The sequence below is a fragment of the Cnephaeus nilssonii genome (genome assembly GCF_951640355.1).
Source record: "Cnephaeus nilssonii genome assembly, chromosome: 17".
Lineage (NCBI taxonomy): Eukaryota > Metazoa > Chordata > Mammalia > Chiroptera > Vespertilionidae > Cnephaeus > Cnephaeus nilssonii.
The window spans coordinates 5,783,172-5,798,676 of NC_137088.1; the positions used below are offsets into that span (position 1 = coordinate 5,783,172).

At 52.1% G+C, this 15,505-nt stretch overlaps 1 protein-coding gene across 2 annotated transcripts in view; it reads left to right on the forward strand.

Moving 5' to 3' along the window:
• ITGA9 (integrin subunit alpha 9) overlaps positions 1–15,505 on the forward strand; it is a 273,816-nt gene that overhangs the window by 127,464 nt on the left and 130,847 nt on the right. For both annotated transcript variants that reach the window (XM_079794406.1, XM_079794407.1), the window contains one exon: positions 14,936–15,085. In XM_079794406.1, the coding sequence (XP_079650532.1) occupies positions 14,936–15,085 (150 nt within the window). The remainder of the gene's footprint in view (positions 1–14,935; positions 15,086–15,505) is intronic.

A 15,505-nucleotide genomic window follows, 5' to 3' on the forward strand; every position in this document is an offset into this window, starting at 1 on the left:
ACTCAGTGGTTTGGGGGCACGTGCCCACTTCTTGACCTGTGTGAGAGATTTCTGGGGGCTGATGACCACAGTGTGGGAGCCATAACAGCAGCAAGGCCAACTGAACCCCACGCCCCCCTCGATGTGTGCCCACATCCTTAGGAACATGAGTGTTTTCAGGAGCCTTGGCGGCTGAGGGGGGGATGGGTGAGCTAGCCGTGCTCTCCTGGACCAGGAAACCCCTGGATTCATGGGCAGCCATCAGGTAGCTCCCCTGTCCAGAGAGGGAGCCCTTGAGGGTTGCTCTGGGGCAGATGGGGAAACAGCATTAGGACAAAAAATTGGCCCAACATTGTTCTTTTCAGTCTGCAGGTGAGGAAGGGAAGACTGGTGGGGGAAGACCCCAAGCTTGATGGTAGGCGGGGTGTTCATTGTGAATGGCATCGATTCTCGCCAATTCTGGAATTCGATGTCTGGGCAAATTAAGACATCAGCATTCAGCCTAAGGGTGATTGATTTATATTCTACACAGCAACAGGCCTGTGAAAGATAACAGATGGATGTTCTATGGAGAGCAACTCTGTTTTGTTTTTTGTTTTTTTGGTGGTGGGTTTTGTTTTTGTTTTTTTCATGTTTTAGATTTAGAATATAATTTTTTCAGGAAAGAAAGGGCTTACAAAGGCCTGGTGCCATCCATCATAGTAATTTCGGTCTGCAGAGCCCGTGGAATCCCATAGAAACAGCATCATGGCCCAGGAACAGCCCGGTCCTGGGAGTGATGTCAGGGAGGCTGGGGCCCCGGCAGGCGTGGTCCTGCGAAAGGGCTGCTGCTGCTTTTGTCAACATGCAGGTTTCCCAGGGCCCGGTTTTAATTTGGGGCTCGGCCTGTTTTCGCCATTGGTGGTCACTCCCGAGAGCTGTTTTCCTTCCTGCTGGGGTGGCCCGGCATGAGGACGCCGAGCAGGGCTCTCCAGTTGCAGGTAATTATCCGGGTTGCAGCCGTGGCTTTTTCTACTTGTCACGTCTTTGTTCACACCCGGTGTTTGAGCTGATCTGCTTATAAACAGGTGGTTTGGGTGCGTGGGGGGATGTCTTCGGGCTCTTTATGGCTGTATTTCCAGAATATGCTTTTAAAGACTGTGACCACATTTCCCTTGATTGGGGAGCCTCGGTTATTTATGTTTCCCTTTGCAGTCTAAGAAGTGTTATTAACTTCCCCGCTGAAAACGTTCAGATCAAAGAGATCATAAATGCAGCACGCACGCTGTTTCAAGAACATACAAAGCAGCTCTTTCTATTAACAGAAAGGGTTTGGGACAATGTCTTTGAAAGAAAACACCAAAAAGTGTTAACTATATTTGCTTTTTCTTGTGTGTGTGTGTGTGTGTGTGTGTGTGTGTGTGTGTGTGTGTTTTAACTGATTATATGGAATACGTGTAATGCAAATAGGCTGAGATTTAGTGGAAAATGGATCAACCAACTAAGACTTACAGAACAAATAAGCAAAGCCTTTTCATCACGTTTGGCTCTCCTATGCCACAAACGTGGTACATGGATGCCAGAGAATTCACGGAGCTGCGTTTGTCTTCGGAGCCTCAGATAATCCATCGGTACTTACAAATCCTTTCATTTTATTTTTTAATTTTTTTTATTGATTTCAGAGAGGAAGGGAGAGGGAGAGAGAGATAGGAACATCAATGATGAGAGAGACTCATTGATTGGCTGCCTCCTGTACACCCCAAACTGGGGATTGAGCCCGCAACACAGGCATGTGCCCTGACCGGGAATCGGACCATGACCTCCTGGTTCATAGGTCGAGGCTCAGCCACTGATTACTATAGCTTTGTAGTACAGTTTGAAATCGGCAAGTGTGATATCTCTAGCTTTGTTCTTTCTCAAGATTGCTTTGGCTATTCAGGGTCTTTTGTGACTCCATAGAAACTTCAAGATTGTTTTTTCCATGTTTTAGAAAATGCTGTTGGAATTTTGATAGAGATTGCATTGAAGCTATAGATGGATTTGGGTAGTATGGACATTTTAACAATATTCATTCTTCCAACCCATGAATACAGGATATTTCCTTTTATGTCTTCTTCCATTTTTTCATCAATATCTTATAGATCTTTCACCTCCTAGGTTAAATTTATTTCTACTAAATATTTTATTGGGTTTTTTATGCTGTTTTAAATGGTATTATTTTCTTTATTTCTTTTTCAGATAGCTTTCAAATTCTTTAGGACAGGGCTAGTTAATCTTATGTTTACACAAAGGAAGATGATTTTTATCTTTCTCTAAATTGTTTCATTAAAACTCATAGTCATCTTAAATTCGTACATGGTTTCCATTTAATGGCCAGGTGGGAAAGGAAATAAGGCTGACCCAAATAGAAGAGGGAGCAATGAGAAGAAGATACGATGCACGTTCTTTTTATTTTCTCCTTGCAAAGATTCCAGAAATGTAATGATAGTTCAGAGCATTCTGCCGTGACTCCTGACAAGTTTAACAGTCTCTTGGGATCGTATTAGTCAACTCTGACATGATACATATACAGAATTAATTTGTCAAAACCTGAGTTTCACCACTTGGGGGAAAATAATACCTATGGTGAGATTACACCAGATCATCTATAAAAAATCACGTGGCCCGGTCGTGAGAATTGATGACGGATCAGTGTTAGTTGAATTCAGATGCGATGGGTAGCAAATGCTGAAGAGACCAAAATGAAAGTAGAGCCAATATTCCAACCTTTTCCCACCACTAAGAACCCGGTGTCTGTCGCCTTTTGTTGGGTTAGGATCCCACAGTTCCCAGTAAACCCCAAAGCTCCAGCTATGACGTATAATAAATGCGGTTTATTGTGTGGTCTAATAAGCTTTTGTGGATAGGTATGACATTGTTTCTTTTGAGCTTACAGATGTTTAAAATAGCCAGCGGAGAAGGAGGGAAGATTTGGAAGGAAACCCAGTAAAGAGGTGTGAGATATATATACACTGAGAGGAAGTAATGGTAGAGCTAAGAAATAATGCTTTAGGTAAATGTTCAGTAATATGCTTATATGTGTATTGTGCTCTGACTGTGGGGGGTAGGATTGGTGTGTCCAATAAAGTCGCCCGTTCTTAAAAAGGATGATTTCAAGTTCACCAAAGTCTTCCTTTTTGGATGACTGTCCATTTCAGTGCATGTACATCTCAGTAAATGAGTGTCTACTCTGTCCCATGAACTGTGCTAAAGGCTGGCTTCTGCCCCAAAAAAGTTCAGTCAAGTTTGGTGGTGGTCATGGTGGTGATATGTCAACCAGTAAATGCCATGTGTTGCTTTAGCTATCATCTCAGAAGGACAAGGAGCAGTGGGGACAGGAGGAGTAAGCTATAACTGGGGGAATCAAGGAAGGATGAGCTGCAAGAAGAGAGATTCAACTATAAAGAATGCCTGCGTGTGGGGAGACGGGGGGAGGGTGTCAAGTAAGATGAGGACGGAGAGAGGGTATCCATTGGATCTAATAACACAGCAGCTGTTGGTGACCTTGTCTAAACCAATGGGAACCGAGTGGCAGGCAGGAGAATGGAAGAGACCAAAGAGTGAACAAGTTTTGACGCAAGTCACTGGAATTTTAATGACCTTGTGTTATTACCGCTTTGAGGGGAGCTCCGTTCTTCACTTGCTGAGCAGCAAACCATTCACGGCAATTGCACTGGTTCATTTCGTCCCCAAGCTGAGCCTCTAGGCCCACTGTGGATTGAGTAACTTGCAAATCTTGTGGGGTTGGTATTTGGACTCCCTTCTTTATTTCAGTCACGGTTCAGGATTTTCACACACTACCAAGGTCTAGGGCAAGCGTCTCAGCTTTCTAGATAGCCGCTCAGGGCTCGTGAAGCCGCAGGCCTGCCCCAGGAAGGTCAGGGTTCTCTCTGTAAAAGGAGTGAACTCTACATGAGCCCAGTCTCTGTACCCTCGCCCTCCTAAGGCCTCACACAGGGAAACAGATGCTTTCATATAGCTGTCGGCACCGAAGCAGCGTAGCTCAACCCCGGCCCGAAGTATCTATCCAGGCCCAAATTCTTAAAACCCCAGGGGCCCTGGGGTGATTTTGAGCCCAGGCCTTGAACCTGTCACAAAATGTAATGGATGGTATATTTTTAACTGCTGAGACCAGTGAGTTCATACAACCGATGAAGACTGAAACAACATAATGATCCTTTTTGAAGTTTTTGAAGCGTTTCTCGAAGCATTTCAAAAACCGCAGGCTGGCCCGTCTCATCATATCATTTACCATTAAGATGAGTTTTTGACCGCTTTTGCACATGGGCCTCCTTGGCAGTTGAGAGAAACCTCTGGGCCCCTTCTCAGAATGTTTCTGAGCGCATCACGGTAAAATACACAAAATTACACAGAAACCAGGCATCCTGAAATTTGGCTCCCAAAACGTTCAAAACAAAACCCACATTTGTGATAGCGGAACATACCTGCTTTTTACTAATGCATTGAGTAACGAGATCTAGAATTTTGAAGTCCTGAGGAACATACACCGTATTTCAAGGACTCTACCCCTGCAGTACGATGTGAAAATCTCACAGATGTCTGCTGATGATGGCATCACAGGTATTTCTAATAGTTCCGTGCTGCCTACATTTACAATGAACGGCAATACTAACTTTCAGCTAGAGATTGATGAAAGTAAAGAGGTACTTTTTTTTTTTCTCTCTCCATCCAAATCTTCAGACCCCCCGAATTCCAGGTTCATGACCTCTGGTTTAAGATACAATTTTGATTGAAAGTAGGGAAAAACAAAACAAAACACGGGAGAGTCTATCGTTGATGCGACGGATCATCGACCCTTTGGGGTTGAGTAGCTCATTATCGGGTTTGTGGTAGCCCAAGTCCAGCCCATCCTCTCGGCGCCCCATCCTGTGTCAGACTTGGGGCCTCGTGTGCTAGACACAGAGGTGTTTCGCGAGCGGCTCTGAAAAAGCAAGAAGGAAAAGGTTTCGCTTGAGGAGGCCGGGGCTGATGTGTCTGTAATCCACCCCTGAGCCCGAAGACTTGTTCCTGGGGTGTTCTTTGTGAAAATAAATAAAGGAAGGACAGAGTAAAACCAGGAGTTGGAAGTAATGGAGAGCAATGGCCAACATGCTCGTCTGCGTGTAATCCTCAACACGTCCCCCGTACTGACGTGGACCTGCTTGTATGGTGGTCACACACGAGCTGTGGGTGGTCCCTGGCACTTTATCTGGCTTTCCTCACTCCTTTAAGGGCACTGCAACCAGCAGGGTCAGCGTGGAATTTATTACGCGGTATCCTGCATCCGCTCCCCCACAAGCAGAACCCGGAGGTGGGGATTTCTGCCAGGGATTTCCTGGGGGAGCGGTGGCAGGAGGGAGGGGAGCGGAGTGGGGCAGGGAAGATGCTGAGTCAGGAGGTGGTCTCAGGAACCCTCCAGCCTCAGCCTGGTCCCAGGGGGGCGCTCTGGGGCTGACGCACCGCAGAGCTTAGCCACACAGAGGCCCGGGGCTGGGCTGTGGGACCCCGGCATCGGCCAGCTGGGGAGCGGGGCATGTATTCGTTTTCTCTACTCCTGTATGAAACATTGCAAATTTGGCAGCTTAAAGCAACACACACTTATTACCGCACAGTGTCTGTGGGCCGGGAGTCTGGACACAGCCCAACGAGGTCCCCTGCTCAGAGCCTGGAAGCTACGGTCCAGGTGTCAGCCGGTCTCACCTGAGGCGTAGGGTCTTCTTCTAGGCTCAGGCGGTTGGTGTGGAATTCATGTCTGTGCAGCTCTAGGGCCCATGGTGGCTTTCTGCTTCAAGGTCAACAGGAGCGTGTCTCTCATGCGTCAGATCCCTTAGCTTAGAGAAGACCAAGCCTCCTCTTCCTGAGTAGGCCCACCCAGATAACACCTCTTTGGACGAACTCAAATTCAACTGATGGGGGACCTTATTTACATCTTCAAAATCCCTTCAGTATCACCATCTAATGGAACATAATCACAGGAGTGACATCCATCATATGTACAGTCCTTCCCACACGCAAGGGTAGGGGATGGGTTATACAAGGGCATGGGCCATGGGGGCTCATCTTGGATTTCTGCCCATCACAGGGCATCACCTGGCAGGCCTCTCTGGAGGAGATGGCTGCCATCGGCCAAGGGCAGCCCCCCCCCCCGAGAAGGTTGTAGTTGGGGGCTGTTAGTAGCCAAAGCCTGGAGCAGCTAGGGGAGGGATGCCCCAGTGGGTAAAGGGCACTGAGACTGCTACAGATGGGCACCTCCTGATAGCAATCGCTTTAAAAATAGAGGTCAGTCCTGATCAGTTTGGCTCAGTGGATAGAGGGTCAGCCTGTGGACTGAAGGGTCCCAGGTTCGATTCCAGTCAAGGGCATGTCCCTTGGTTGCGGGCACATCCCCAGTGGGGGGTGTGCAGGAGGCAGCTGATCGATGTTTCTCTCTCATCGATGTTTCTAACTCTCTGTCCCTCTCCCTTCCTCTCTGTAAAAAATCAATAAAATATATTTTTTAAAAAAATAGAAGTCAAAGCAGATGTGGAATAAGCTGCCCTGAGAGTCTGATTTGTGCCCCTCGTGCCGCTGTGCTCTCAGTTTGGTGGTAGACATGGGCTTATGGGCAGCTCATTACACAATACTCCACGCACTCCGTGCTGGTCACGCAGATCAGTCTGAGCAGGAGGGATTGTTGCCTACAGACCAGCGTCCCCTGGGAGCTCTGGGGGCCTGAGAGGGTCACTTCTGAGGCCATTTGCATCTCTCCCCATGCTGCCTTCTCTGCCACATTCCCCTCCCAGCGGGAGGGCGGGGTTCCCAGGATCCACAGGGCTGTGGGAGGCATCCCGCCTCACCTGCTTCAAAGACTTCCCTGGCTACAGCTTCCCTCGCTGATCCCTGCTGCATGCTCACTCCTTCATGGAGTCCAGGGGTGCAGAGGGGAGAGGGATGCTGGCTCTGTGACCTTGGGGAGCGTCTTCACCTCTTTGGCTCTCGGTGTTTTCACCTCTATCGTGAAAGCTTTCCAGATGGCCACAGGGGAGGCCCTGGGGCATGCCAGAGGGTTTGGGTTAGATGTTGAGCAAGTGGGGACTCTCTCTCCCACCTCCAAGGGCATATTATATTTATATGATGTATGTATATGTAAGTGTGGATTTCTGCTACGACGATGTTTGGTATCACGTAGTTACTGTGTGAGCTCAGGTTCCCCGGATGCGGAACTTGAGACAGGGATTCGCTTGCGCAGGATTAATTGAGGGGTGCTCTCAGGAGACGGGAATGAGGGGAGCAAGAAGCAGGGAGGAGCTGAGCAAGGGTGGTGTTTTAGCCAGGGCCAGCCTCAGCCGGAGCCCACAGGGAACTCTGGGGCATGAAGTGCACGACAGGGTTGTCCCACCTTGAGGCAAGGGGCACCCATTTGTACCCCACGCCAGTCAGTCATAGCCACTGGGGACGGGGGGAGGGGCATAAAGCCTCTGGGTGACGTGGCTCCCATTTAACCAAGGACAGTTTTCTGTAGAAGGGGCAGTGGGGAGCTGATGACAGCTGACACGCAGCTGGGGGATGGGCGTACCAGCTCCATCCAGGTCCTGTCCTCCCTTCCCATCCCCAGGAGTCCTTCAGATCACCTCTGGGGTCCTTAGCCCAAAGCTGACTTTAGAAGTTCATGACAGCCCCGATTGCCCACTGAGTGAATCAGGGCCTTCACCTGGTTTCTGAGGTCCTGTGCCCTGGTGCCAGCCTGCCTTCCTGCCCTGCCCCTCACCCTGTGATCTTGTCCCACAGACCCTTGTCAGGTGGGGGTGGGGTGATGATGATGATGACGACGTTGATAAGGATGATGCAGCTAACTTTCCTGTGTACCGGGAGCTCTCCAAGGTGCTTGACATCTGTCCTCTCTCATCTTCACAACAGTCACACTAGATTGATTCTGTCCCCCCGTCTTCAATCTGAGAAAGCAGGTTCCAAGAGACTAAGTGACCAATGTCGCATGGTTTCTAAGAGACGCATCTGGGATGCCGTCAGACCTAGGACTGTCTGATGTCAAAGTTCTTGATCCCCACCTTGTCTGTTGCCCCCGGTCCTCAGACAAACAGTTGTCTGTTCACCTCGGCCCTCATTCCACCCCCACCAGCCTGCTGGACGTCTAGTTGTTCTCCCAGGGCCGCCTGCTGTCCAGGGACTTGACACTCCACTCCTAGTCCCATCTGGGTCAGGAGCAATCCCCTCTCATCAAGGTCCCTCAGTTCGTGAATGGGCACCTCTGCATCTTCTTGCTCACACCCTCCTGCCTGCACCTCTCCCTTCTCTTTGCTTCCCTCTGCCTAACATGATGCCTGGCACAGGCTCACAGCAATCAAGTGTTGGATGAAGGCAACCCAGATGAAGTTCTGGAGGGTCAACCACCTCTTACCCCCCCATACACACACCTGTCATCCTGGGCCCTCACCTGAGTGCTGTGTGCTGTGTGCTGTGTCCTGGCCGCTGCTGCCACACGCCCCTCTTGCAGACAAGAGGGTGCTCAGAATTGTCCACAAGACACGGGGAGCGCAAGGCCGGGCTGAGATCCGGCCCCGCAGCCAGTTACCACTAGCTCACCCACGCGAGGCCCTCATGTCCTCACTTCCCACGTTGCTCACAATGGAATGGCGGGGTTTCGGGGAGGGGTTCAGGGTGGGAAACATTCTCACAATAAAGGTATTCTCCGATGCTAAGATGTAGCCCAGCTTCAGAGACTTTTTTATTTTTTTAGTTAAGTTTATTGGGGTGACATTGGTTAATACAATTACATAGGTTTCAAGGGTACAATTCCATGACACATCATCTGTAGGTTACGTTGGGTACACGCCAGCTTTCCTGGTCGTTCTGCGAGCGTAGATCTTCAGTGTTGTTCTCTCCGTACTTGAAATGCAGACTCCTCAGTTTGCTCTTAGCAAATCTTCAAACTTATGAGAATTTTAAATGCGTCTGTAACATCTTAACCGCCATTCTAATCACTCTGGTCAGAGAGAGAAAGGAAAAGCCATGTCACTTCTGAAGATTTCTCGTTTTTAGGCGTTCCTGCAAGGTGGCCGTGGGCAGAAATAGAGTTGGGTGTGGAGAGCAGAGAAATAGTGAGCAATGATACAGGATGGAAGGGACGCACACACACACAAAAAAAATCACGTTTGGAAAAAGAAAATATACTGAGGCCTCTTTTTAAAAAAAATAACACTTAGAGGTGTGTGTGTGTGTGTGTGTGTGTGTGTGTGTCTCCAAACCAACCATCTGGCTTAATGCTAGTGGCTTATTTGCTGACCTTCTGTGTTATTTGCCAATTTAAAGTGAGGCCAGCCCTTCCTGTTTGCATTTCGTTCCCACTGCAGCTGCTTAGTTAGCTCAGGAAGATGAAAAACCCTTCGTTTCTCGGAGGAGAGCGGCGGGGAGGCAGGTTCTCGTTCACGTGGCGGTCGGGGCCCACGGGGCTCGGTGGCTGCCTAGTGAGGGTTGCGCGGTGAGGGTTGGCATCCAGTCTTCCTGGGCGTTTCCCTCACACAGCCGTGCAGCGCTCCCTGGGGCCAGGCGGAGGGGCCTGGTGATTTGATGCTGCTCCTACCCGCCTGGGAAGGTTCCCTGGTTCCACAAGGTACCGGAGACAAAAGGCTTGTCCTGATTCTGACAACTAACTGCCCAGCTGCCCCAGGGTCACGGGGCAGAGTGTCCCTTCCTCCAGATAGGGGGCACCCACCTGTCACGGGCCTCGCCTGCTGGACTTCCTGTCTGCGTTACTTCTGCTTCCTCTTCGGAGCACGGTCATTCAGGAGAAGGAAAAGCCGGAAGGGCTCTCTGTGAAGGAATGGGGTTCCCAGGACAGCGCCCAGGCCTCTCCCTGAGCGCCTCCCTCCCTCTTGTCCGCCATCCCTGCAAGGCCGAGGCCCTGCAGTCCTTTCTGAGGCCCCAAGAGAGTGTCTCTGCTCGAGAGCTGAGCTGAGGAAGGGGGAGGGCGTGGTCCAAAGGGGGGCACAGCCTGTCCCTGGAACCATGGGTGGACCCGCTCGCGGGACAGGCAGTTAGATTCCCAGAGCCAGGCCGGGGAAGGGTGCCCAGCACGTGGGGCGGGGCAGTGCTTCTGTGGGAGAGAGAAGGGCGCAGGGGATTTCAGGTCCAAATCTGTGTGTTTGGCGGACATTTCTCGTGGCCTTAGAGCCGTGGTTGGCAAACTGCGGCTCGCGAGCGACATGCGGCTCTTTGGCCCCTTGAGTGTGGCTCTTCCACAAGATACCACGGCCTGGGCGAGTCTATTTTGAAGAAGTGGCGTTAGAAGAAGTTTAAGTTTAAAATATTTGGCTCTCAAAAGAAATTTCAATCGTTGTCCTGTTGATATTTGGCTCTGGTGACTCATGAGTTTGCCGACCACTGCCTTAGAGTTTGGAGACAGGAAGGGGATTTCTGCGTGGTAACAAAGCTCAGCCTGCCCACATCTAAACTCACCGGTTCCTTCTCCAGGCGCCCCATGGTGCTGAGTGACACCAGTGTGTCCGCTCACCCACGCGGAACCGGGGACTCGCCTTCATAACTCTTTCGCATCCCCCACATTCAGGTACCAACTCCTCCCATCTCCTCCTCCCAAAACTCCTCTCTCCCTCCTGTTTTCTCCACCCCCACCGCTGTATCCTGGCTCAGGCCCTCGTGATCTGTCCCCTGAACCCCAGTGGCAGCCTCCTCCCTAGCCTGTGTGTCCCCAGGCCTGCCCCATCTCCCTATTTCCCTGCTATAGCCAGAGGGATCTTTCTAGAATGCAGCCTCCTTCAGTTTCCTTCCTGGCCTCCCTGCCTCCAGTCCCAGCCCTCTCACTCCAGGACACCAGAGAGATTTCTCTGTAGCACAGCCTCCAACATCACCTGGGCCCCCTCCAGGCTCTCTCTCCATTTTAGGGTGAAGTCACCCCAACAGGTGACTCCAGCCTCTGTGTCCCCCGAGATTGGTCTCTGCTTCAGCCTCCTCTCCCCTCACCCCTGCCCACAAGCCCAACTTTCCCCACTTTGGGGACCACATGCAAGCCCCTGGACACCCCAGGCCACTTCTACCCTGCGAGGCCCTCCTACGCCCTCCCGTCTGCTCTCTAATAGCCTCCTGTCATATAACCACGCCTGGGACACCTCCCCAAGGAAGCCTACCAACCCTCCATCCAGGGGTCCCTCATTTGTGTCCCCAAAGCCGCCCGCCCCTGCCCTTGTGCATGTGGCGCTGGATTGTCACCGCTCGCCTGTTTCTCCTGAAAGCCCTCCGGCTCTGTGTCCCTCGGGCCCCGCCCGCTGCCTGGCATCAAGTGAGCACCCCATGAACTTCCCGTGGAGCAGATGTGAGGTTCCCTGTACAGCCTCAGCCGCCGCAGACCCCGCCCCCAGATGCATGTTCTGCGGGCGGGCCCTGCAGTGTGCAAACCAGGAGATCCCGTGGCCTCTCAGCCTGCGGGAAGTGTGTATTCGCCCTTGGAAGCGTCAGTTTGTAGTGGTGATTTTTTTTTTTTTCCTAGCAGTAAAATTTCAGCAATTACGGTCTGTGCCAGAACCCCAAGCTCCTTCTCTCCCCTCGGGAGTTCCCCCGCTTAATTGCAGTGCCGAGCCCGGGGAAGCTGCCCTTCCCGAAGCGGGGAGGAAACCACGAGCTACGGCCGCTGCTTCTCCCTGGGAGCTGGGCGGCGGGCTGTCCTCTGGGGCGTGGGCTGGTTCCTAATTGCTGCCCCCACTTCGCCTCCGCCCAGGGCCCCGTGCGGTTTGGATCCCTCCTGCCCAGAGCTACTGGGACGTGTAATAAGAAGCTGTTTTTGAGACTCTTAGTTAAAACAGGTTCATGAGATCAGAGCCAGAGCACAGCCGCCCCAGCCCCGGATGTCGGAGCTCATTCCAGATGAGCCAGGCCCCGCCTGGGGTCTCCCTCGGCGGCTGGCGTGGCTGGCGTGGCGGCACGTTTAGAAACAGCCCTCGCTTCAAGCCGTTTCTGAGTTGTCATTTGTATACATCCGTGCTTGTGTGCGCAACCTTCCCCGAGCAAACCCCCTTCTGCAGGCCCTTAAGGAAACAGGTAGTTTTTAAGGGCGATGTTGGACACTAGAGTGGGTGGGTCATTTTAAAATAATGTTCTATGGACTTCAAGGAAAGTGGTGTTCGTTTTGTTTTTGTTGCTAATCCTCACCCGAGGATATTTTTTCCATTGATTTTGTTTTTGAGAGTGGAAGGGAGGGAGGAGCATACAGAGAAACATGGATGAGAGAGAGACACATGGATTGCTTGCCTCCCGCACGCACCCCGACCAAGGTGGGGGGTCAAACCTGCAACCCAGGTACATACCCTTGCCCGGGAATCAAACCTGCAACCCTCTGGTGGGTGGGTGGGCGGCACTCTAACCACTGAGCCACACCAGCTAGGGCAAGTTGTTTCGCTTCAGGTTTTAAGACTCAGTCCGGTTCCCCCACTTACTAGCTTCAGGGTGAAGCCCCTGAGCCTCTGTTTCATCATCTATAAAATGGGAGCAGTCATCGCCCAGCTCAGGGTTGTGCGGACTAAGGAGGAAGGAGCCCTGGCCCAGGCTCTGGAATACATTTGGGAGCCGGAAAATGTTAATTGTCTCCCACCCCCAAATTCAGCCTCTCCCCCGAGAATAGCAACATCACAACGGACTTATTTTAACATGAAGGATTTATATGCAAACCCATACAATAGTCCACCTTAAAGAAACACGAAAACATGTACTTGTAAAGACACGAAGATTGCACTTATACTCGTTATTCTGTTATTCTCCACACGGTGACCGTCTGTACCTTCTGCTTAGCGCAGCCAGCAGCCAGAGGGGGTCTGGACCCCAAGTCTGTGTGTGGCTCCCGGAAAGGACATGGGAGCAAAGATCTGTTCCTAACATCTGAAGTTCAGGAGAAACTTCTGGAAACAGTTTATCCAAAAGCCTCCCCCCCTCCCCGCAAGAGGTCCTGTATTTTATTTTGCTGAATAATTAATTGCTTTTCTGAACACATATATACAATCATCTGATGGTCACCCCGCAGTCATCCGGGCCCCTTTGCCCTGTCCCCCACGCCCCCCAGCTCAGCAGCCACAGGTGTGGCTACCTCTGTCTCCCCTCCCACCAACCCGGCTCTGACCCATCTCCTGAGCTGCTGCCCGAGGCTCTGCTCTGCCCTCCTGTGCCTCCCAGTGTGCTCTACTCAACACCCGCACCCCAAGAACTCTGGGGAAGTCCACGACCCAATAGACTTGGGGCCACCCTACTCTTTCTCAGAGGCAATTGCAGTAAAAACAGAAAGAACAGCCCTGCAGCATGGCTCTGGTTGAGCGTCAAACTGTGAACCAGGAGGTCACAATTGGATTCCCGGTCAGGGCACACGCCCAGGTTGCAGGCTCGATTCCCAGTGTGGGGCATGTGAGAGGCAGCCGATCAATGATTCTCTCTCATCATTGATGTTTCTATCCCTCTCTCCCTCTCCCTTCCTCTCTGAAATCAATAAAAATCAAAACAGAAAGAAAGAACAAATAAAACAATAAAAACCCTCTTTAACTTCGGTTAAGCTGGTGATCCCCCCAACTTAGTTGATCACAGACCCTTTATTTACCTCCCTCCTGGGCACTGAGGGCCAGAGGTCCCATCCAGGGAGGTGTTTGCGAGAGCCCTGCCACCCATCGGCTTGTTGAAGCAGCTGAGCCCCGATGTTGGAGGGTAAGGATGTCCGCAGTGATGTGCTGAGCGCCGCTGAGTAGGGCCTGGCGCAGCTCTAGGTGCTGACACGGAACCACCTCCGGGATTCGTGCTCAGCTAAGAGAGCAAAGTACAGTGTGTGCTGAGCTACCAACTGTCCACATTTGCTCAGACCGACCGGACAAGTACCCCAAACCTGGCAGGCTTGTCTGCCTGGGAGAGGGGCGCTGGGTGTTGGGGCGGGGTGGGAGCAAACGCCTCACTGTGCGCCTCCTGGAAACTTGAGAGCTTTGTGTCGTGTTGAAACACAGCCCTGATCTGCTCCGTGGCACAGAGAGCAATAGGAAGTCCTTGGCCCTGGGGCTGCCTCCATCTGCCCGCCCAGCTCCTCTCACACCCTGAGTGGGCCACTCCCCACCCGCCCCACCCCCGTCTCTCCAGTGAGTGACAGGTAATGGGGACTCAGCTTATTGGTGCCACTGCTCAGACCTGCTCTGCTCCATCCGGACGCCTGCCTCCCACAGAGCATCCTGGCCCAGAAAGGACTCCCTACCCTTTCCTCCTCCTCGGACTCTAACTTGGGAGCCTGGGGGCCCCCAGGCCCTGGGTGACAGGGACACCTTGTACAGAAAGGCCAGAAACTCGAGGGTTGAACAGATGTGATTCAAAACCCCTATTAGCCTTGGGCCCTGTCCACTCTATGTCTGCTTTCCTCCCTTCCCTTCCTCTGCTTTCCTTACATGACTATCAACCTAGGGTTCCCTTGGGTCCTCAGGTCCTTGGGTTCCCAGGGAAAGAACACAAGGCCCAAAGTCAGGCTTTTCTTCCAGCTCCACCGAGGACTAGCTCTGGGCAGAATCCATACTTATCTCAACTCAGAGGAGCGGTGATCAGCCAGACAGCAGGGGCGCAAGGGGTGAGCACTGCAGGGCGCGGGCAGATGCTCCCCGCTCACCCCGCCCGCTTCAGGGATGTTGAGAAGATGAGTACGGTAATGCCTTCCCTATGCTAAAGGGACGGTGACTGAGCGCCATGGGAGGTAGAGCGGAGGAGCCCCCGCTCGTTAGCAGAGTGACCCTGGACAAGACCTGAATTGTCCTGGGCCGCAGTGACCTCATCAAAAATGCGAAGACAGTGAGATCCCTCCTCACCGCGGCGGCGGTGAGGGTCACAAGGGGCAGGCCACGTGGACGGTCATTGTAAACCGTGAAACGCTCCGCCAATGTCAGCTGGGCGAGCCGCTCACGCGCGCGTGTGTTTCCTGTTGCAGCGGCGGGTGCAGGACGTCATCAGCCCCATCGTGTTCGAAGCCGCCTACAGCCTGGGGCAGCATGTGACCGGAGAGGAGGAGCGGGAGCTGCCGGCTCTGACCCCCGTGCTCCGCTGGAAGAAGGGACAAAAGATCGCCCAGAAGAACCAGGTCAGACCCTTAAAGCCCAAACTGGGACCCCCGGGGGCAGGTCTATGTGGCAGGGGTCACGGCCCTGACCAAGGCCAAGGCACACCTCCTTCTCTGGGCCTCCCTTTCCTGATCTGCAAAAGGATGAAATTTATGATTTGGGGTGTTGCTTCTCACAACCATGTGGTTGAAACACACTGAGGCTCTTCTCAGGCAATTAGGAAATCATGATCCCTTAGAGGTCATGAGCTGACCCCCTTGGCCCCTGACTAGACTGTTTTCAGAGCTTAGATGGGCACATTGTAGGTGCTTAATTAGTGTTTTACTGGTGGGGGAGTGAATGGGGGGAGAAGTGGGAACCTCATCTTGCTAGAATTGGTGGTTGCATTAAAAATGCCCAACCCAGGTGTCTCTGAGAGCCAGAGCCCGTGAGGGTAGGTG